The sequence below is a fragment of the Xiphophorus hellerii genome, chromosome 9, assembly GCF_003331165.1.
Source record: "Xiphophorus hellerii strain 12219 chromosome 9, Xiphophorus_hellerii-4.1, whole genome shotgun sequence".
Taxonomy (NCBI): Eukaryota; Metazoa; Chordata; class Actinopteri; order Cyprinodontiformes; family Poeciliidae; genus Xiphophorus; species Xiphophorus hellerii.
This window is the reverse complement of record NC_045680.1, coordinates 15427367-15451959: the sequence shown is the minus strand read 5'-3', so window position 1 is coordinate 15451959 and position 24593 is coordinate 15427367. Positions and strand designations below refer to the sequence as shown.

Here is a 24593-nt window from a genome sequence, read left to right as displayed (position 1 = left end):
TCTTTGAAAGGTTTTGTTCAGTTTTAATTTATTAATTGCAAATTTTCTGTATATATATATATATATATATATATATATATATATATATATATATATATATATATATATATATATATATATATATATGTATATATATATACATACATATATATTTATTTATTAAATATCCATAGGTTCAAATATCTTATAACACACAAGCTGTCATAGAGTGGCTTAATTTTTGAGCAATTAATACTTCCCGCATTTGGTTATTTAGAAGATTTTCATCAAATGGAAATTCCATTCCCTGCCAAAATGAAAGACACTCAAAATGTCAGATGCTGTGTGCTCTTTTTGTGTTGTGTGTTTGTTTTTCTCCATTACGTGAATTAAATTCCCAGCTGCTGTTCATTTACTAAACCCCGAATGCTCCGTTTTCAATAATTAGTCATGCACAAAAAAAAAAATCCACTCTTATTTTGTTCTAAAATATTGGCATGCTAATTAGCCGATGATAAAGCTATTCATTAAAACGCGAGCAGCAACTAAAGATAAAAATTGAGCAGCCTTATCTGCGTGAGGAAGTTGATCGGCTGAAAGCTCGAGTCAGGACAGAAGCCAGACATCATGTCCTGTCTATTAGCTCCACACTGCCAGGCTCATCTATCTTTATTGGTCATCCATTAGCCTGCATTAAAGGGAGACATGGGATAATAGCCGTAATGATGCCGATGATGAAATTAGACACACGTCATCATTGCAGCCTTGTGACTGGAATCATAAAGAGTTCCCGCAGACAGACGGACAGATGGAAGCACAGCTGAAGTTAACAACGCCTGTATGCGTCGCATGAGAGACAAAAAACAGACAAATGAAGTGTAAGATAAAGTCTCAGATCTGAGTACAGTGCTTGAAAGTGATCATGAAGTGTACAATGTGAGAGAGCTGATGGAGAGAAAGCACCTGTTCCAGTCTGCAGACCAGACAGATGCTGGTACAGGTGGGTGCGTGAGGATTGTTGGCATGACAGGCACTCAGCCAGGCAGGTTGCAAACAGACCTAGCAGTGAGACAAAACCATCATTTAACGACGAGGATGAAAAATCGTGCAGGGAGAACTTTCCCGACGGATCCTCTGAGTTTGCTGCGACATGAAGACGTGCTTGTCTGGTTTCAAGATGATGAGTTCACTTTCAGAATCCATCACTACTGTTTACCGTCCATTTTTCAGCCTTATTCAAAGGCATCCCAGACTTTTGCTTATTATGCCTCTTAATTAGGTGTTCAAGATTTCCTAATCAGCCATGAAGAAAGCATTCACCAATTTAAAAAGTGATAGTCCATGAAATGAACACCACTGCCTCACACGAGCACAGCAGGCACTGCGGCGGCAGGGCCTGAAAACAAACCTTTAACTGAAACAGAGGCACAGACTCAGTGAATAAATCCTTCAATATGTATTTAGAAGAGCATCAGCAGTGGCCCCTCTGCCATGCTGTGGATACTTAGTGATTCACCCCAGAGGCATTGATCTTCTTCATAAGGGACATAATGACCACCAGAGAAATACTGATCATATTTCAGCACCAATCAATTCAGTTCATTAGGGCCGCTTTACCTCCTGCTACAGACCTGTATTGATCCCACCACTGTCACCAGACTGTTATTCTCTGCTAACTAGATAGAAAACTTGCAAAACTGTTATTTATGCAGTCAACAATCGACCACAGGATACAGACAAGAATTAAACCTGTATAAAAAAAACGCCTTCTTTGTGGTAAAAAACATCCATCTCTTTCCTTTCTATGTTTCCAACAAAAATGTCAAACAAATCAGGAGAAGTTCGGAAAGTATCAAAGCTGCCACCAAGTTTTAGAAAGAATTTTGTAAAATCTTTCCCACCGTCTCTTCTCTAATCTTCACTTATCTGGAAGCCAGGAGACCTGCAGCACATGTATCGTGGGCAGCTTTGGTGTGTTAGGATGCTGTTCATCTTAATGCCATTTTTTTTTGCTACCTTTTCCTTTTTTCTCTTACTTCTTCCTCCAAGGAGGCTGTCAGACAGAGACGCCAGCAGCCAGAGACCTTCTCTTTTCCGCTGCCATTGCTGACAGCAGGGAGCCGCTGGGATTGGACCGGCGACCACAAAACGCTCGTCATCCAGAGGGGTAGCCAAGCTCAAAGGTGTGCAGCATCTGACAGATAATAGCGGATAAAATCGGGGCCAACCAGCAGTTTGCTTTTGCTTCTCACTGGGGTGATTGGAGATCTGTGTGGGCTAAGCTGGGTGGGGGATTGGATGATAAGGGGCGGGGGCACACTGAGGGGCAATGTGATTTGACAACTAATGGCCCGTATTTGACCACCATGCAAGCAGGAACACACACAAACTGAAGTCAAGGACAGACAAGGTCTCTGATCTCAAATCCCTACACGGAATCACTGCTTCATCTAACGGTAGACTTGGAGGAGGTGAAGATTGATTCACCTGTACAGATTCACTTATACAGAGTGAATCTGTTGCGACTTCTGTGTCTAAGAAAAGCAAATCAATCGCCAACATTTGTTTTAAAAGTTTATTTTCCAGCCAAAAATTTGGTTCCTCTCTTAAGCCTAAATGAATTGATAACTTTTTTCTCAAATACAAAGTGTATCCATACCCATACAAACTTTAGTCTTGAACTCATCATTACAGACCAATGTCTTTTGCTGAGGGCCCAGCATGGCATGTGGGAAAGTACAAGTTTGTCTTTTTTTTTTTAGCTTTTTCCACAACAATTGCTTTCTTCTTGCAGTTCTCTCATAAAACACAGTTGTGGATGACTAATAATGCTCCTGTAAACATATTTCTCATCTGAGCTGTGGATATCTACAGAGTTACTGCAGGCATCTGAATACTTTTCTGATTTCTGCTTGTCTATCGGTTTAGGTGGACACTTATTTCTTCGCAGGTTTACAGCAATTGCCATAATCTGTTCATTTTGAAATGATAAAATGATCTGAATTTAATAAGGTGCTCACTGGTTGGGTTATTGTTAACCTAACAGTGATTTAAACTTCTCCACATCTTTGTTTCTGATCTCTCTGCTCTCTGAAGAAAAAAAAAAACAGAATTCATCCTGAGATCATTTACACACAAGTGGACTATTTACTATTTAGCTGATTTCTGAAACAACTAAGTTGCACTGAATATTATTTAGAGGTATCACAGTAAGGGGGTCAAAAAAGAAATACACTGCACATTGTCCAAAGCTTGATTAGGAAAAAATAAAGTAATTAGTCATTTTCCCTCTAATACCAGCTTTTGAAAACAACTACTTTATGTTGGCCTTTCATTCACAATTTCTCTGAGACACTTAAGTTTTTGAATGTGACACAATATGCTGTAGTGTAAAGGGTATGAATTGAATGCATAGTGTGTCACAAGCCATGCATCTCCTTTGGTGTATTGTGCATCATTGTTATGTCAGCTGCAGCATTTGTAAGGCCCGAGGCACAAAGCTTTACAACTGTGCCTCCTTTTCTCTGCCACAGAAACATGTCCAGTAAAAAATGTTTCCAAAAACAGCCAAAATTCAAACACAAGGAATGACTGGACAGTAAAAAACATATACATCTGTATCATTCCTTTGTCTCCAACAGAGGTCAGTACAAAGTCATTCAGACACAAACAAGACAAGCAAGAGGACACGGCGTGCTGAAGAATTTCCAGGATTGAAGGGACTAAAACAGAGGCTGTGGAGGTTGTTTTCTGTCTGCTATTAATTTGTTGAAGATAAAGTCTGACCTGACTGCCCACAGAAAGTCAGTTAGATTCATTAATATCCTGATGATTATTAATTTTCTTTTGAATAGTTGAGGATATGTACACAGATCTAATAGTGATTGAGGAACATAGAATGAAAAACTTCAGGTCAGGTAGATTCTGTGTTTAAGTGCAGATACTCAAATCCAATTATGAAGAGAAGAAAAAACCTCCCAAATCTGAAGCATTTCTTTTCTTCAGAAAATTGACACATTTTCCTTAAAGTTTGTACTAAGTTTTCCTTCACAGAAAAAAGTTTGTTAGCCAAGTGCCCAAATGTTGTGATAATTAGCATCCTAGGGGCTCCAGAGCTAAGATGATGCAAAAGACTGCAAATATTGATCCAGTAGCTGTTAGGACTGACATTGTACCTCTACACACACACATTCAAGAGTCCAAAAAAAACTCAATCCTTCAGCCGTAACACAGAGACCAAGTGGCATCAACCTCTATTATCTAGTCCCTATGCTGCTAACACAAAAGGCTCCCTGGAACAAAAATCCAATCAGTCCTCTCTTGGAGGATTTTCTCCACAGCAGTGCTTAGCAACACTGGTGGCTCTGCTGGTGACAAAGAAATAATCTCAGAGCCCACAGCCGGCACACAGACTGTTTACTGCCTCCATCACATCGTCCTTTTAGAAGGAGGACGAACAGTCTGCGCCTCTAAAGTATATTGTCATTTCAGTGTCCTCTCAGTTAAACGCTCTCTGCCTCTCTCTCTCCCTTTTATGCATGGAAAAGCATGAAACACATGGCCGGCTGTGTGTACAGTCCGTGAAATTACCACATTTGCAACACAGGGAATATTTACTTTAAGTATTATGAATATAGGCTTGACAGAAAAGAACCATCAGGCATATAGACGGGTGACAGGTGTTAAATAATTGTTTGAAAATACATATTTTCAGCAGTCTGTTGCCTCTAACACCCCCGCCCCATCCTCCCCCTCTCCTCTCCGACTCCTATCTCTCACAGTCCTCCATTCTTTGGTAAATTATCACACTCGTTCTCCATTCATTAGCATGCTGCTGCTTATTTAGCTACGCTGTTGAGAAAGCTTCAACAAAATCAACTGGAAAATACTCAATATGAGGTGGGCAGCGTGCACCCGTCTCCCATCCTCTGCCCCCACCCTCCCATCTATCCATCTTTTGTATTTTTTTTAATGTTTTTTTTTTACTACATCAAAATGGAAGCATGGTTCCCTATAATGAGGAGGAGGGAGATAAAATATGCAAATTTACCAAGAAAGGATATAATTAGTGCAAGTAATGGGAAGTGTTGTTTTCACAGCTGTTCATTTACACAAAAGGCTGATAGCTATTTTTCATATAAATACTTTCATTCTTGCCTTAATAGCTATCCACATCTCTACATGTGTACAAAAGGGAAACAAAACAGCATCTATAACGACCATTCAGAGATTATTCCTCAGCTAAGTTCTGTGAACCAGCAGGTGGATAACATCAAAAAATCTGAATCAACTAAAATAGTGTTTGGAATCAGTTTTTAATTTTGGAGGGTTCTACAATCCGCGGTTGCAGTTCAGGGCACAGATTAGCCAGAGCTATTCTACTGAAGTTTTATTTATGGCCCAAAGAAGTACAAGAAGATTTTGGCTTTTGGGTTTGGGTCTTTGCTGGATGAGGTGCTGGTTCTCCTCCAGCCAGCTGTGATGTTTTGCTGTTTTATTCAGGATCTGATCAGTGTGTAGTGATTTACCCCAACCTATTTTTTTGGAACCACCTAAGTCTTTTCTTTTTTGTCTCTTTCACCTTCTACTTCTTTCGTTTCTGTAGGTTGAAATTATAGTTAGCTATGAGAGACAGTTTATGTTCAGCACAGGATAATGGAGGGACACACAACTCAACAATACTCGGTGTCTGCAGGAATCTTTCTTTCAACTTTTATAGTGTGAAACTATCACAATTTTGTATGTTCTGCCGTGTAAACATTGTGTATTTAAGAAAATACACAATGTTTACACGTCTCCTGTCTCCTGTTTTTTTGTTGAAGATAAATCTTTGGGTGGTGGATGATATGGAGTTTTGTTTTTGTAAATTACTTAAAATATATATTTATGAAAATTTTAAATTTTGAACAAACAAAACATTTTGAAGTTACAAATCACTCAAATCAACACAACAGTGTCCTGATAAATTATTATTATAAAAATGTACCTGGAAATTGGCTAATGATCAAAAAATGACAAATGTTAGGTTGATCATCTTCAATTGGGGACCGCCTGATCAGAAGTTAAATATCTGATATTTTTCTAGCTAGTTGAAGGCCATATGCAAGTTAATTAAGTATTAAATATTAAATAAAATACATATATTTTATTTTAAAAATATATTTAAATAAACCATATTTTAAAATCTGAACTTCTTATCCATTTAGTTATTGTTTTCCATTATAAGACCTTTTGTTTCACATTGACTGCTCTCTCACACAGTGTGACATCATATCTGCCCCAAACATTAATGACTGCTTGGGCCAGGAAGGCAAGAAAAGAAACATTAAGAATGCTATTAATGAATTACAGGTCAGAAATAGAAATGCATTTGGAAGCAAAATTATACATAAGAAAAGAGATTTCAAACTAGCCACAAAATAATGACCAGTATAAATGGGAAACTGAACATTATACAGCAAGGATGGGTAAAAAGTGCAATAAAACGGCAACTTCTATATCAAGATCTTTGCTTTTCTTAACTTTAAAATGTGTTTTTACAAAAAGATGTGTAAATGAATAGGAAATGAAAGCTTAATGAATAAATGTATGGTTTTTTTCCCCATTTTATCTAAACTCAAAGGGGAATTGGTCTGGCTGATAAAGATCAGCTGATTAAAGTCTAGACAACAAAAAAAAGCCTCTAACACACAAGGGGATAACTTTCCATCTAACTGCAGGAAGAAGAAACAAAGATTAATGCACTGACACAGACATCTTTTTCTATCAAAGTAAAGTTAATAATGACACCGACTTGAAGAGTCTGTATTTCATAAGGTTTCAGAAGTTAATACAAGCAGCTCCTGCAGAAGCAATGACACAAACCTCAATGCAATTAGCACAGACATAGAAATATACATCCTATGAAAAGCAATGGTGCTACTATAACTACTACAAACACAGACATAGATGTAAAGATGTATAGATGTAACAGATGAATGTTTTTGTTTGGCTGAGAATTTTATCTAAGAGTGATAGAAAGATATTGGTTGAGAAATTGTATAAAACAATGCATTAGCAATGTTTACATGTCAGGGTAATTTAGTTCAAAGTAACCGACAACTATGCTGTTTTCAAGCAGACATCGTGCAAAATTTAAGAGTGAAAGTGATGATGAGACATCAAAGAGAAAGATGAAGTCGGGATACAAGGAAATAAAATTATCTCTGCACTTAAAACAAATGAAAATAAAAGAGGTGCTTTATTTTCACTATAGTGGCAAAAAAATGGGTTAGATTTGTTTTTAGCTTCAGGGGGTTGATTTAGCTGACAATAACAAGACAACTAAGCTGAGCCCCAACCATTTTTTACAGCTCCTTATATTCCTAATAGTGTGCTTTTTATTAACTGTTGCCCCTCCTGGCGATCTGAGAAATTTTAAGAGCTAACCTGGTATGAAACCCCCTATTGTATCTCATATTCCAGTGAAAGCATATCCCTGGATCAGACTTTTATCCCTGTTCAATTTAATGGTAAGAGTGTATTTTGAGAATTTTAGGGCGTCAAGTCTAGTTCTCAGCATGACAACACTGAGCGCATCCTGAGCAAAATCACTAAAATTAAATCACTTGCAATGTTCGTTATTAAGAAATGTTCATTAATATTTTCTATGTTAAATGTTCGCACTCAGGGGTAGAAAAAAAATGGTGGCTCAGCTAAGAGAGAGCTTTTATTACTCCACTGTACTGCTGTCTTTAACAACTTGCCTACAATAAACTAACAGCAATTTTAACAAAATTGAATCAATTATAAAACAAATCTGGGGCCACACTACACAATCTTTTTAGTGTCTTTTTTTGTTTTGTTTCTGATAGGAAAATTAGTTTGTAGAATTGTGACAAAACAGCTGTAACAGAAAAGTTAAGGCAATATTTAGAGCAGTCCTTCATTATTACACTACTATACAGCACCTTTTCTATGTAGAAAACCAGAATTATTCAACATTATCAAACATATATAGCTGAACTGTTTAAAGAGGTATTGTTTTTGAGTTTTACTAAAGATGTGGTCAACCAGTGCCTGTTAAACATATTTTTTTATTTTTACCAAGTGGCAAATTAAGTAAAAGAAGAACTTCATATTTAAGCTATTGTGGTTAATCAGTAAGTGTTTTGAAGGTTTTATCCATGTTTTGCTTTAGAGTTCATGTGCTACAATATGCTGCTTCTAAATTTAAACAGATTTTAACAATCTCAAATTGGCTCAAAGATGTGTTGTGATGCTGTGGCAATCAACCATGAACATTTTGGACATTTACAACGTACCTCCTTAGCCTTTTTCTGTCCTAAAGACAAGCAGCTGGTGTCTGAACATCCAGTAGGAAGACATGCATTTCAATTAGCACATTTATGTACTGCAGCAGATGTAAGCCCTCATTGTGAGAACTATAATAGTCTAAGAAAGTTGTTTTAACTCAAGTTAGAATATTACTACATTAAAATATGTTTAATCTATTTATCTCAAATTCAAATATAGGTCAGAATGTGGCTTCTGACCTCAGTGATGGGTTTTCCCTTGAGGAAAACATGCATTAAACACAAAACACATCTTTAAAAGAGAAAAGCTTTAATGAAGAATATTTCTATTCTGATCTGATGGAATCAGCAGGGGAAAGGAGATACAAAGACTGAATGAAAGGCAGAAAAAAAGACTGCAGGAGATCTGAGGACTGCCTATTATCTCCATGCTACTTTATAGCTTTAAACACATGCACTGCATGCTTCTGCGCCTATACCCAAAAGTAAGAAGGCTAGTGTGTAGACACACACACACGCCCACGCCCGCCTACACACACACTCAAGACACAACCATCCTCTCCAATCGGCGCAGATCTCATGAATATGATTGACCTTTTTTTTCTCCACTGTATGCTAAGCGTGCATAAAGGGGGAAAGTGAAACTAAACAGAGGCAAGCAGAGTTAATTTAGAACAACACATTATTGGGTGCTCACAGCAGATATGGAAAAGGACAATCTAATCGATAAACCGAAAGAATGACAATGACCTCTCAAATCAATGTCTGCACCCCATTTTCTCACTGTGAAAAGACAAAGGCTCCAGTGCAGGTGCTGCTGTTGTTTTGCTTTGTGCAGTTTGCACCTGTGAGCGTGTGTTATTTGTACATGTATGGTGCTGCGGTGGAACAGTTGCCAGGACTAATCATTATTTAGCTGTGGCGAGGCTGGAAAGGTCAGCAGTCTGAAATGTCAGGCTGTGTTCAACAGGAGCCAGATGCAGTCGTGCGCTGCTCAAGTGTCCAATTAAAGAGGGCCGAGTGAGGTTTGAGTGGGTCTGCGTGTGGGAGTGTGTGTGCAACTTTGTGTGAAATGAGAAGGAGGGAGGGTAGAGATGCAGTGTGTGTGTTTTTTTTTTTTTTTGGCTTTTTATCAGTGTTTGCAAGTATTAGTCCTATGGCATGTGTGGAGAATATTAACACTTTCCAGAGAGTTTTCATGCTCCAGTTAGCTTTTCAACCAATGAAACTGGCTATTAATTAAACAGATCAACAGGGTCTTGTCATTTGCTAGCCATACATAAAAGGAAACATGCATTTTTGGTGACATACACTATGTTGCCAAATGTATATGCTAACCTATCCAAATCAATGAATTCACATGTCGCAGCACACAGAGGTTGCTTATAAATATTTGTAAAAGACTTTGTTCATTCAGGAGATGAGTGAATTCCAAAGTGGTACTGAGATAGGACTATTTGGGAAATTTCTACACAACTAACTATCCCAGATTCAACTTTTAGCTATACTATCTCAAATTGTGACCAACTGGGAACAACAGAAACTGCAGATGTTGAAGCATAGTGTGTAGGGAGCCAACAACTACTCAACTGATACAGAAAATTGCTGAAGCAATTACTTGATAGATTTGTGTCAAGTATTACATTCATTGGAGAGGTGGTTACGTTGCCTTGCTGTTTTTCAGTTCTCATCCTTAGTTTGAGTGAAGGAAGGTCTGAATTTTTCAGCAAAGAAAGACATTTTGGAGACGTTCTTGCTCCCAGTGTATTAGGATTAACTCTCCATCTGGTTCCAACATCAGTGTGCAACAGTACAGAAAGAAAGGCCCAAAAAGACATAGATGAGTGAAGACCTGGAAGACATGGACTGGGTGGTCCCGCTCAGGATAAACTAGAGCAGAGATTTCTCATCTAAGATCAGTGTCTGATGAGCTTCTGAAATATAGTTAAAAATTGCATAAAACCTTCCTAAACCTCCCAGAGGAGTTGAAGCTGTTAAAGCTGAAAAGAATGGGTCAATATTAGGTCATATGCTTGTCAAAGCAGATGAGCTAATACCTCTGCATTATCAGATGGACACACAAGTCTGGTTCCTTTATCTCTCGAAACCAGTCTAGGATTTCTCCTATTGAGCTGAATTCCTCCAGCAGAATTTCAACTGGACCAACCAGTGAGCAGAAGGAGGAGTTGTGAACAATGATGTCGATTTTCTGCGCTGTTAAAGAATTGTAGTCTGCCTACATATGTATGTGGTTGTAGACAATGGCAGTGGAGGAAGTGAATGAAGCCATTCATTCCATATTGGCCACACTTCAAAATATTGAATAATTAAAGTTGTAGCAAGAGGAATGCATAAGACATCTTATTGCTAGCAAAGATGACGTGGTCTAACTCCCCATGTGGAAGTTTATACTGCATGCTTCATGCAGCTGCTGCATTACATATATCATAGCCAAATGTCTACCACTGGGTAAAATCAGATCCAATCACTTAAAACTTCTGCCACGCCTCTAGCAACTAATCATTTCTCAAAAGTCAAGGATCCAGACGTTATGTGCAAAGTTTAGAATAAGGGGATTTTACCAGGCTAAAGGAACATGCAAGCCTAAGAAATACTGAGAAATACAACAAATACTAAGAAATGGTATGTCAAAATATAAGGAGGCAGTTACAGATTAGTAATACAAAGCATTTCACCAAATTAGTCACAACGGATAACAAAGTCAATGTTTTTGAGTGTCCATCAAAAAAACTCTGATCTTAATCCAACAGAAAATTTGTGGGTAGAGATGGAAAGGTGAGAGCAAACAAGCTGTCCCTTAAATTTTACTTTAAAAAAAAAAAAAGAAAAAAAGAAAGATAGAACAAAGTTCAAACTATTGTGAAAAAGTTATGATTGAAATTTTGATTTTAAAGGAAATAAGAAAACATCTGAAAATATCTTTCTCCCTCTTTGTTCTGGCATTTCGGTAATCATAACAAATAAACAGGAAACGTTAAGCAGATTTAGACAAAAAAAGAGGGTACCAATACTATGTACATAAAATGCTGGTTTTATTTGAACATATACATAAAGTTAGCCACCTAGTGCTTTTCAGTGACTTCTTTCCTTCTGTAAGTTAGTTTTATTTCAGTTTTCTACAGCTATATCCTGTGCGAATAGATGTTTAAGGGTGACTCATTCTTTAGAGTAGCTAATGAACACCATTAGAAACAGAGACCAACAGAACAGCAGGGGCAGAATCCTCATCAAATCAGATTTTCCCTCTCGGACACAGTGCGTTATAAAGCCACTAGAGCCTATTAGTTTGTTCACACCCTGTGATTCCAACTGCTGCCCATGCAGTGATGAAAAGATGGTGAAAAGGTAACGATGGATCGAGTACAGAGGGGGAAAAAAATCCAGCATTTTTCTGCTAACACACAACAACAGCAATGTGATTAAATAAGATCATTAATAAATAACGGCGGCTAACGAGAATGCTGCTGAGCCAATCAAGCACAACGAAGCATCATACAGAGAGAGAAAGACAGGTGTGGGGATGATGAGAAGAAAGGAAGCGAAGGAGCGAGAACTCCTTAATCTGTAGGTAGAGAGAGAGAGGCTGTCCTGTCTGTGTCTCCCTATCAGAGTCACTCTTCTTAAGGCAATCACCTGGTTTTCATACAGGAACATAATAAGCTTTACTGTGTTCCCAGTGTGTGCGCAAGCATGTCCGTTCACCTGCAATGAATAGTAATAAAGCAGGTCAGGATGAAATATGTCTGCCAAGTTAAGGATATAATAGACCTCTCTTCAAGGCCGCACAACAACAGGCTGAAAAATGGCCTGCAATCATTTACGCAGCACACACACCCACACACCGAGCTCCACAGCAGCCAAAGAAAGGAGATTCTAACAAAGAAATATTCAGAAAGCTATTTCATCCTGTGTGGAGGGTGAAGACTGAGCCTTGAATGATGGCAGTGCTGCAATGCCAACATTTCAAAGCCTTTCAAACAAAGTCAAGCATTAAAGACAAAGGAAAGCAAATTCAGTGATTGCATGCAAACATGTTGGGCATTTGTCATTCAAAACTATCAAGGATGTGAGAGCAAGGTGTAGCATTCATGGCTCCATTATACAGCAGAAATGAAAGAAAAGCCAATCTGTTCCTTAAATTTGCAATATATTACACCTGCATTGAAGCAGGTGTAATATATTGCACCTGCACATCAAACTATTCATAATTTTATCCACTTTGACAAAAACCTGCGTCTCGTCACCAGAAAAGTAATGACAGAGCGTGAAGCTCCACCACCCTCTTTCACTGTGGATGTGGTGTTCTTTCTCTGGTCCTGAATTGATTTGGGTCAAATAACGCATTTGAAATTCTGGTCCAGGTGGTTTTGTCACAACTCATTCAAGTTTCCTTTGAACAATATTTATTCTGTCTAATGACACTGTTACGTATGGAGAACACAGGAGTTTTTTTCTACATGAAGAACATGTTGAACATTTCAAAATGTTCAACAAGTCATTTCCTTGAATTACTGGTGACTCCCTTCACTGTGTCAAGGAGCACATATGATCTAAAAACATGTTGTATACTTCTTCTGTGTGACCCTTTGCGACCTCACTAAACGTTACACCTTTTCCTAAATAATATAATCGAGCTGGTACTACAGTTGAACTTTATTTCAGCTTAACTGGAGTTGCTTTTCTTTGACGGCAGGTGTCAACTCATGAAGCGTGCTTCAAAAAAGTACAGAGCTAAGATGAGCACAATCATGCCACTGTACTAACCTAAACCGTTGTATCTGAAAAGTAGTTTGTTGTTAGTTAGCTCTGTATTGTGAAAATGTATTTTCGTAGGTTGTAAGTATTTGCCACACACACTGAACTGAAATAAAAAGTTAGAATTTCTAAAAGATGAACTGGATTCATTCATTTAAATTTGACATGGAAATGCTTTGATGCAGAAGTTTCACTCATACTCAGAAAGACTTGTAATTTGTGGATTGAGAGACTAAAAAATAGAAAGACTAAAAATACTAACTTATTATGTTAATAATGACATAATAATAAGCTATGCTATAGTTGGTAAGAAATAATTAATCTATGTTCTTATTGAAGTAAAATTCTTGACACATTTTTGTGAAGAGTCGGTGCAACAGCACACAGGTTAAAAGGTTATTAAAGTCACGAGTAATATGGATTATAAATTAGTCATTTAAAATTCTGCAGGTTATTCTGGTTGTGTCTGCAAAAAAGCAGGGAGTACATTCTGGCTGGATCCGCAGCCCAGCACGGGATCAATTTATCACATAATGTGTTACAAATTTTCATCATTACAATGATGAAATTTTCCTCTTTTCTTTTTTAAACCATCGTTGAGTTGTTGTTTTTTTCCCAGTTGGTTAGGTTCAACTTTCATAAGCTATGGTTGAACAATATTTTTGGTCCAGTTGGAAAATGTAGCAAATTGGACATCAAAGTAATTGTTTGAGGTGACAGATCTGAGAATTTTCATTTAATTCAGTATTTGCAGCTTTTTCTGTAGTATGTAATTCACACAAAATGTAGCTATTCACAAATGCAATGCTACTTGACACATCATCAGCTGGAATTTACAAACCAGACAATCCAGGAGCACCATTTGTTTTCCTTGGCAGTGACTGGCTGTACCCACCCAAGACTGAAGATCCATAACACCTCGGATGTTAGCTCCTAAGCTAGTGTGAAATAACTCTCCACCGTGTGTATTAAGCTGTATTTGGAGTTCAAACTATTAAAATAAGCAGTTACATGTGTGTATAAAGGAAGTCTCATATTATCAGGGATTTCAGCCAGAGATTCACTGTACACATCTGTAAAACTGCAACTTGTACCAATATAAAACATGGATGTGTACACTCAGCATTTGTTTCACTCAAGTGAAAGTAAATTTTTCATTGATTTGAAAAATAGAAGTTATAACGTTGCATATTTTCTTTCCTATTATAAAATCAAGAGGTTCTCGACCAAAGTCACATTAAGGCTTGAATAACATTATCAGATAAATACAGTATAAAACACAAATAAGACTAAATTGTTGAGAAAAATTAAACTTAGATAATGTTATAAATTGTACAATTCAAACTTCCAGTTCCAATAAACATTTCCAAAAAACAGTCACTTTAAAAATAAATTCCAAAAATATTACAAGAGCTGTAACTTTTCACCCAGACAGGTAGAAAATGTTTCATTGTGAGGTAGATCAGTGTGACTCACTTATTTCTGCAGGATCAGTGACTCATATACAGACACATGAGAAACTGTGCCAGGACAAGTACATCTCAGATATTAAAACTTTCTGAACTACCAAAACTCCAAAGATTGGCCATCTGGCAGTATGCAGTATGGCGTGCCCTTTCAGAGGAGGTTATCAGCTCCATCGATCCATATAAAAAGATTCAGGTTCTTTTAAAGTGCGGAGAGGATTTAGACATGGCTTGGCTGGAAAAGGCTTTGATCTGAACCACTTCTGATATGACTCACAATCTTTTGAGGTACGACAAGCTCAAAATAGTAAACATTGCACTTAACCTGAAAATGATTATTTTTCAAGGATTTTTTGGGGGGAGATTTGAAATTATCTTTCAACAAAACAAGTTTGATTCTAACCAAAAATAACACAGGAATTCCAAAGATAATACAAATGTAAACCTTCATAAAAGTACCAATTTCGATTTTTTTTTTTTTTTACAGAGTTACAGAAATCCTATAAAAACTTATTATTACTGAAAAGATTTTTACATATTTCCACTGGAGTTTTTATGATTTATATAAGTGATGAGCTCAAAATGTTTAGGGTTAAAAGTGCCATCACCCTAATCTTTGGCTTCCTCCACAGATTCTTGATCAGAATCAAATCAAAATTACTTCCAGTCACAAATAAAACATTGACAAAGTTAAAGTATTACTTTAAATCCAATTCTACCAGTGGTATAAATTATTTTGGTCTTAGTTATGCCTTAAAAATATCCCTATATACTGTAAGTATGTTTCTTTAGTTAAGATGAGTATGAAAACAAGATGTAACAAAGGCAAGACACTTTAACCATTATCTAACTAAAGCTTGAAAAATAAGTGGCTGAAAAAGCAGGAAAGATCAATTCCTTTTTAAAATAGCAAAAAAATCTGTTGAAAGCCACTTTGCCATTTCACAGAAAGTTGCCTAATCAGACAGCATGTTTATTTAGCCATCACATTAAGAGGTTAAGCCCATTTTTCCTTCTCACTTCACAATTGGAGATGAAGTTGTTGTTCTGATTCTCTTACAAACTCATATTTTCCCAAATTCCTTGTTGCCCTCTGTCAAACAGTCAAGGCCACAGCTGAGTGTTGCCTCTGCCCTGGACCTGAGGAACAGCTGCAACGTAAACATGCTAAATTAACTGGGTCTCCATGAGCCTCACATACGCATTATTCTAATCAAAGCATATTAGATCATCCAGATACTTTAGACATATGGGTCTCGGTATCTTCCTCGCCGTTGCCATCTGTTTCTCCCCACTTCTCCTCGCTCTCCATCTCAGTGGATCCCTCTCTCACACAGCTGCCTCTCTAAGAAGCTGGCAACGATTTCTAACTGAGCAGCTACTTTGTGACATGTTCTCACTTTCAGTCAAACTTAAAGCACCATATGCATGGCTGACTGCATGATGTGTTTCTGAGCTGCACATTGGACACAGTTCAAACTACTTTGCACAAAACAAAAACAACAGGCTTGTGTGCTGAGTCATAACGAGATCTGTTAAAGTACAGGGGAAAATATGGTTATAATTACAACATTTTTCTTATCTTCATGCAAATACTGTTTGAAGTTGTCATAGTAACGTGTATTGCTCATCATCACTCAAGATAAATACATAGTAGAGCAGGAGTGATTTATGTAAAAAGCAAACTGAGAACAGGGCATGTTCAACAAATCATCAAAACCTCTGGTATTTTTGTGAAGGCATGTCAACGAATTTCAGAGTAATGGAAAGATGTACATTTGGATGTAAAAGCATCTTTAATTCACAACTTAACATAATCCCTTGACATAAGTGAGTTCAGAAAGAAGCCATGTAACACAGAACTATTTTTATTTTACTTTTACAGAACCTGGTTCCTTAAAGGTGTGACAGAAACCGAGCAGGTGTTTAAGGAGAGATTTGAAGAGGTTGTGTGTCTGTTGCTTAAATATTGACACAAAGAAGGCAATGCAGATACGTGGCTTAAATCAGATCACCATATTTGTATATATTGACTGTGAAGATGATAAAAGCGAAGGTTAAGTGAGAAAATTTTTTTTTTCAACACAAGTATCAGTCCAGGCAAAGCCTGACAAATAAGTATTAAAAGTTTGTGTGTTCCTATAAGTTTCTAATAAAATTCTGATATATTTTTTTAAGTATTTTGTGGCAGAAGTGGCCTGTATTGACTGTCGTGAGACAGGAAATGAGAGAGAAATGAAGAAGACGAGCAGCAAAGGTCCCAAGATCGAGAATCAAACTACGGACAGCTGCGACAAGGACTAACAGCTTCTGTAGATTATGGCACCCGCTCTACTTCCACATAATAATAATGCAAGAACACACTCTAACAGATCAATAAACTTTTAATTCTTTTGAAAATTTAATGCTGGAATTGGAAGACATTTTAAATGTCCATAATAAATAAACAAAACAATTGAAATAATAACTAAAACGAATTATGAAGCCTCTCTGAGAATTGTTATTCAAAATCTAGTTGAGACCAAAACACCAGACTGAAGACTTTTGTCATCCAGGTTTCTTTAGAAAGAAAGAAAAGAGAAAAACCATAAATTATGCAAAAGGAAATGATTGAGTTTATTTTAATTTATCACGCGATGAATTGATTTATTGCTTATTGAGACAGGTCTATGTCCCGCCCCATTCAAAACTTTTAAAATAAAATATTGACAATATTAAAGGGTCAGCCATCCTTTAAACCCAGTTTTTAGACATAAAGGTTCATGATAATGATTTCTTGTACATTGAACAGTAGTCAGGCTTTAAATATGCCACCCACAAAGACCACAAAAACACAGACAGTGGAAAAATACTGCCAGATTTTTTTTTTTTTTTCAAAAAATGTATGCAGTGCACATTGCGACTTTAAAAATCCGTGATCTTCTGACATTTACCACATCACAGCCACAGACAGCCCCCTTAAAACAGGCTCAAAAACCAGATCAGGAGGCATCAACTCAGCAGTGGTCCTGCTGCAAGGCTTTTCACAGCACAAGCAAAGCTGTCTCTGCTCTTACTCCTCCGTCCAACTGTGCAGATATGTGCAGACGGCACCCAGAAAACAGCATGTTCTTCCTTTTAACACCTCAAAGTGGGTCTCACAGTTTTGCTGGCACGTTTCATCATTTCAAATCAATATCAAACCAAGTTTTAGAGCAAGAAAAAAAAACAACTTATGATTCTGAGCATTGGCTGATATTGAGCTTTTTTTCAGGGGGGGGGTTCATAGCAAATTATGTTTATTTCTGCATCGAGGTGTTGCTCTGTTGGGTCGATTGCAGGTGAGAATGAAGCCAGGGAAACAAAATCCCAGGGACTTACCAGAATTGGTGATGGTGAGCAGGTCCAGACGTCTTTGTTGCTGTAAGAAAAAAGAAAAGGCAAGATAAATGTCACAAAACGGTAATCAATACCTTCATCAATTCTAATATTTTAGTATTGCAGAAGTATATTGATTTATCTCACATGTATGAAATTGATTTACACCTTTGAATAAAACTAGCATCTGCTTAATAGTAAGACATGGACTTAATGTGTACAAATTTATTCATAGAGTCCAGGTCATTTTAGCAAAATTGTGGTCACTGAAAATGAATCTTAATATCAAAGAGAAGAAAAAAACTGTAGGAGAAACTATCAAACTCTAAATACCCTCTTAAGAAAATGGTAGAACCGTTAAGATAAGCCTTGGTTTGTAAGGACTCTTTGCCCATTACTGTGTTTCTGTGTTGAGCATCTGTACGTATGGTGTTGTGTTTCAATAAAGTGTCCAATTTTACACTTGATCTCTCCTGCAGGTAAGGAGTCTGGAGGAAGTGTTAGGTTTTGGCTCCCCTTGTTAATCTGCTGCAAGCCCACATGGATATACAATAGAAGATTGTAGACAGATACTTGACTCCTGAGCACTGTAAGTAATCAACACCTCAGAGTTCCTCATCTACCACTCTCTGAGCCAAGAAGATCTTCACATCCAAGGAGAGGATGAAGGGTCTGTGCTTATGTTTAAAGAGTGTGACAGTGAGTGTGTGACACAGTGCGGGTGGGTCAAAGTCAGCTGCAACATTTACAACAATGGACATCATTAACATTCAAGCCCCATTCTGACCATTTTGGAGGAGAGAGCAAAGAGATGTTCAGCAGCACACTTGGAGGCTTTTCTCCTTGAAGACAGCTCTGCATTGTAGAGAAAAATCATCTCATGAAGCTGCTAGACACTTGCTTTAGTTAGCTATTAGTTAGCCTATAGCTAACACATAGTGTGACTTTGTTCAACTGCCGTTTCTCTCATAGCCTTAAAGAAAATACATTCCAAGGTCACCTCATCAGTAAATGGATTCTGTTCGTGATTTCATTTGAGTATACATGGAGCCATGTGAAGGCGTCAGGGGTTTGTTGGAGTACATTACTGAACAAGCAGCAGCATCATGAAGACCAATCAGCAAAGCAGGCAGACAGGGATGAAGCTATGCAGAAGTTTAAAGGAAAGTGAGGTTATAAAATATCCCAAGCTTAAGACAGCTTATAGACGACGTGTCAGCCAAAAAAAGAAAAGAGCATGGAACAACTCTCTAATCAGACAAGCAACCAAGAGGCCCAGGATAACTCTGGAGGAGCTGCACAGATTTCCAGCTCGACAGGGAGAATCTACTAGTCACAGCAAGTCACATACCCCTCAAATCTGTCCCTGTCGAGGGGCAGGAAAAAAAGCTAAACTAAAATTAAGACCAGACTAAAAACCAAACACTACACAGAACTCTGAACTAGGGACAGACTAAACTGAGCCTCATTCTCCTTCCTCTGCAAAATGAGCTGTCAACCTGTCACAAAAAAAAAATACAGAAAAAACAATTCTAAATAAATTGTAAAACATTCATCCTAAATGGGCTACTAGGTATGTGGGAACAGAAACCAGTGTCAGACTGCAGGTTATTAAAGGGGTAAGGATGCTGAGGTTGGTGACAACGTAGCAGCAGAGGTCACTGTGACAACACGAGACTCAAACAGGGATCATGTACTCTGCTCACACAGATTTATACCCACATATCTTTAACCCACCAACCTTCTACATAAATACAGAGCAGGTGTTGGTACTACACCAAAAAAAGAACTACCTGTAATTAATAACGTGTTTGTTCATAGCAGAAACATGCTATATTTTCTCAGGAAAACCCTTTTTAAATCTCCCTATGGTGCAAGGCAGATGGCCATTCTCCATGCTTCTTCTTTTATTTTAAAGGTATTTCTTCGTGCTGTGTGTATGACCACAGAATTAAGATAATGTAAAGATTGACATAAATATACTGACTTGATTAGTTAGGCAAAGGTTTACAAAAAACTGAACATTAAAGTCTGCATGTTTTGAAATGTATGGATTATACATAATCTTGAAGAGTGGGTTTGAAAATTGAGAAATAAGACAGATATACAAGTGACTAAGTAAGTAACTCAGAATGACTAAGATAAAATAGTGAGGCAGGTTGTGTTTGGTGAATGATTTCTTCATTGAAATTGTGGCACTTTTGTAAATAAAAAGTGTGATTTAAGCACAATAAATGAGTTCTTGGAATGTATTGAATCCCCACCATGAGAGATCCTCAACCATATCCATCAGTCACTTACTTAAAAAGTAAAGCATGAATTTAATGCTTAATACTGAAAAATGCTTCAGTTACATCTATTTTATGGTTTTCAAATAATTGGGAAAACAATAATTTTGGAAAAGAAAAAATATTTCCTGACTTGTAATACGGATTTTTTAACCAACTTAATAAAATAACACAGTAAGGTTGGAGTTTTCTAAAGTTTTCAGTCTGATATAACACAACTGCAATAAAAAACAGCCTTATACTAGTTATTACTTTGGGTAATATAAATAGAGGGATATACAAGACTCAAATAATTTAATAACCTAAGTATTCCTCTTTAAACATTTGTCATGTTAATTTTAAATAATATAGTCATCAGTTATCATGCATTTACATAGAGCCTCTATTAAAGTCAAATAGCAAACTCATCTCTATGTGAGTTTGTAACATCACATAAAGATGAACATTCCTCCAACACAAATTGAATCAAAAACTTTTTTTAATAATGCAAATTAAGCCAAAGTTAGGTTTTTGTTTCAGCTAAGCAAAAAGCTTTGAGGTAGACTAATGTAAGGAGAAAATGGCAAATTAGAGGGGAAAGCTGATGTGACCTGTTGAAACCTTATTAGATTAGTTTGATTAGACAGTCACTCAGACGTTGCCATATATTCCTCTGGAGGATTTCAGCAATAAAACGTTGCACACCAACTTCTAATTTTTATCAGCACAGGTTTAGTGCAATAAATAGTAAACACACTTGCACATAATAAAACTTAAATATTCTCCAAGACACTACCTTACTTTTTAACACTTCTTTTCTCGCAGACTTGCCAACACACACAGAGACTTGAACAGTCGCACTGCACTTAAACCAGCAAATGAAAAGTGAGAGCGGAGTTCATTTTGGGACCGCCTAAACACAGACAATGAATCTGTGATAGAGAATTACAACACATTACCACCACTTTCTCTTCCTGCTGCTTTTGTTAGTCCCAAAATGGATAAGGTGCTTAGTGTTCCTATGGAGGAAGACACTCGCTCACACAGAGAGAGGAAAGAAGGAAGAAACTGACTCAGACAGAATAATATTAGGAAAAAGCATTTCAGGGCAGAAAATAGGATTGAATTAATCTTTATCGAACATAGCTGAGAGCTGAGGAATCCCATACTGGGTGAAGTCAGCCCAGCTTCACTTCCCTGAACATACACAGCAACAGATTACTGAAAATACAAAGAACCTCAGCTGCTATGTGAATGACAACCCTGAAACTCTTTAAGCTCGACTGTCTTTCACTGCCTGGAGGCAAGTTTTCAGAAGAGAAAAATTTGAGATGCATTTTTCTTCTTTTATAGAGAGAGCTTCACCGACTGTTGTAATAAAACGCCCTCTACCCGGGTCAGAACTTTAACATTCAGAAATTGTTTTGCATGTCAGTCCAAATGGCCTCGTAGAACCGCACATTAAGTCAAACCAGGATTGGGGCAAGAAAGCATAAGAAGTCTATGATAAGAAAATCTAATGTGCAACATGCTTCTCTGGTTTGGTTGCATAAAAATAAAAAATATAACTACATAAATAAATAAAAAAATAAGGAACCACATCATAAAAACAAAACACAATACAATTTAATGAAAAAATGGAGATAACTGGTCCTTCTAAGTTTTACAGACAGAGTTTTCTTTGTTGATCCCTCTGAGAAGGATGTTGAAATGAGAGTTGGACCTCAACCAGGGGACACACTGTATTTTACTGTTCCTGCTTTGTGATGCAGGGACAGTAAAGAATTTGAGAATTTGATTTCATCTGCCATTCTGACTTTCTGTCTTTTATTAAAGTTAGGCCTTATAATTTAGAATTAGGAGACATAAGCTTTAGCTTTTTGTATTCTGGTAAACTAGTAACCTCCTCCTAACTCCTAATTAGCTTAAATTCTATGTTAATGTTTGCTATTTTGTTTGCTTTATCAATAAAGAATAGGTTATTGTTTAAAAGTAAAATTGATTCCAAGACATTACATTAGCTTAAAAAAAACATTTACTTTAACCCACATTTGATTGACTCGTTACTGATTTTAAACCAAACTTGAACAGAATTGATTACCCAACAATTATTACTGAAAATCTATCCGTCCAAAATCCACAGATACTTCCAAGAAGTGACTCCTGACTGGACCTGCCAGTTATCAGGTCAAAAACACTACAGTTGAGAGTCAAAGGTGAAAAGCGCCCAGCTGTCTCTCTTGTCGAGCCAGAAATTATGCAGTCCGAGGAGAATGAAATCACAAATTAACACACAATGCCTGGAAAGTTACAGCAGAAAATTATGTTTTTTCTAGACATAAAATCTGAGCAGAAAGCTTGGATCTGTGCTTCTATTCCTGGATGTTTTATTACTGTAGGTCATAATAAAGTTCGACCATTACCTCCACAACTGGAAAAAGATCAGCTTTGCAAAGACTTCCAAAGAATGAAAACTTGATATTTTTTCATTGACCAAATGACATACCATTGTTTCTCTATTAATGTTTTTATCTGATTCTATAGTAAGTTTCTATTATTCTCTCTAGAATGTAAGCAGAATTCATTTTCGGTTTAACAAATTGTCTTCTAATATGAATCTGGCAACTGCCACCCCTCTAAAGAAATCCATACTATTTTAATCAGTATAAATATGGTAATTAAAAGAACCAATCTGCAGACGAGACAGCAGACTGTCCTAACAACCTAATCTGAGAGAAAGCAAAGGAACAAGGAGAGAGTGAAATGGAGTGTCAGAGGTGGATAAAACCATTAATGCACTAAATCCCTGCTTTATGACTAAATTAAATATTCATACACAATCTAGCCCAAACCCATTTGCCAACATTTCCTACAGAATTTACTTTTCATATTTGGTGATTTTTATCTGACACACATGAAAGAGACGGAGGGAGGAGAAGGACAGAGGAAGGAGAAGGCTGTCTGGGACAGAAATGATGAGCAACAAAAACCCAGCCAACATTGTAGCTCATTTAAAATTAATTCTGAGTCAATATGACTAAATTACTTTGCCGCATGAAGCATTGTGCAACTTTCTCAGTTTAAATAAGTAAATAAATCTCAGTTATACATATAAGAACAATCTTATTAAATATGGATATTCATAAAGTGAAACCCTATTTGGAAAGGATATATTGTAATGTGAAAAAAAGTAGCTTCGCTTTAACTTTGATTTTCATTAAGCAAAAAGTGCATCAGAGAATAGACAGATGCAGAAACAAACCCCAAACAGTGATATAAATGGTACGCCATCATCCCTGCTGTGTCAACACACATTTGCATTGTTTATACCTAATCACTTGGCTTTGTTTATAGCTGTAAACTTTTTAAATGAGTGTGGTGTATTTAAGTCTGTAATAAATTCATTGTATCTATATTTGAAACCCTTGATGTCAAGAGCTTGATGTTTGCACAAAAGTATAAAAAAAATACAAAGATGAGCGACATTGATTAGTGAAACACATTTGAGGACATGAAGAAGACACTTTATTTTAAAACCAGTCATTTTCATTTCATTTGGGCAGAACACTAACTAAAATTAAACACTGAGATACTACACTCTAGGTCCAAATTCATTATAGTAATGTTTGAATATGATAAAAGGAGCACTCATAAAGAATATCAAAAATTCTTCATGTTGGTTACCAAATAGTAGCCCTGTTAATGAATGTGAACAAAACATTAGTAAGTGGTTGAAAACTTTGTTGTTTTAGAGACTGAAGTAATGTGATAGTTGTTGTATTTGTCCATTATTTTTGGTAGTAAAAGGTGTAACTATGGAATGAGTTTTATCCCTTAATAAACTGAGGACTAAATTAACTATACAAAATGTTAGGTGAATATAACTTGAAATAATTATTTTTGTTGATTAAAGCATCTACAACAAAAACCACACCAAGAAAAAGGACAAATATTTCACATTGATTAGTTGTTTTACTCCCTGCATGCATAAATGCCTCTGTTAGTGTTTGTAATTCTGTGTAGACAGTTGGACAAGTGCAATTCCTCCTTAAACTACATTTTTTATGTAGTGGCCACTTTGGTGAATCAACGTATGAGTTCCAGTGACTGCTTTTTCGTGCACCCCTATATTAGCGTAACTCAGGTTTAAGATACTCAAGGATAACTGAGCTTCGATCAAGTCAGCTGTTTTGTAACTTAAAACCCAGAGTATCTTGGTTAAGGATAAAATAATGCAAATTTTAAAGACAAAGTTTGGTGAATCAACTTTCTGGAATACCCCTCAGCTCGGATGAGGCCATAAGTAAGCTTTTTAGCCGACAGGCAAAACGTTTTGTGGGACAGAGAACTAAATCTGCACTTTAACATAAAAAAATATCCTTATGAGGGACAAAGTGGGGATGTTTTTGCAGAAATGAATGAAGCTACATAACTACTGGGCTACAGTATTTAGC

General features: G+C 36.8%; 1 protein-coding gene across 1 annotated transcript in view; it reads right to left on the bottom strand.

Annotated features, from left to right (window-relative positions):
• The window catches only part of agbl4 (AGBL carboxypeptidase 4), a 303893-nt gene that overhangs the window by 88064 nt on the left and 191236 nt on the right, over positions 1 to 24593 (bottom strand). The window contains exon 6 of the mRNA XM_032572807.1: positions 17876 to 17915. Within this exon, the coding sequence (XP_032428698.1) occupies positions 17876 to 17915 (40 nt within the window). The remainder of the gene's footprint in view (positions 1 to 17875; positions 17916 to 24593) is intronic.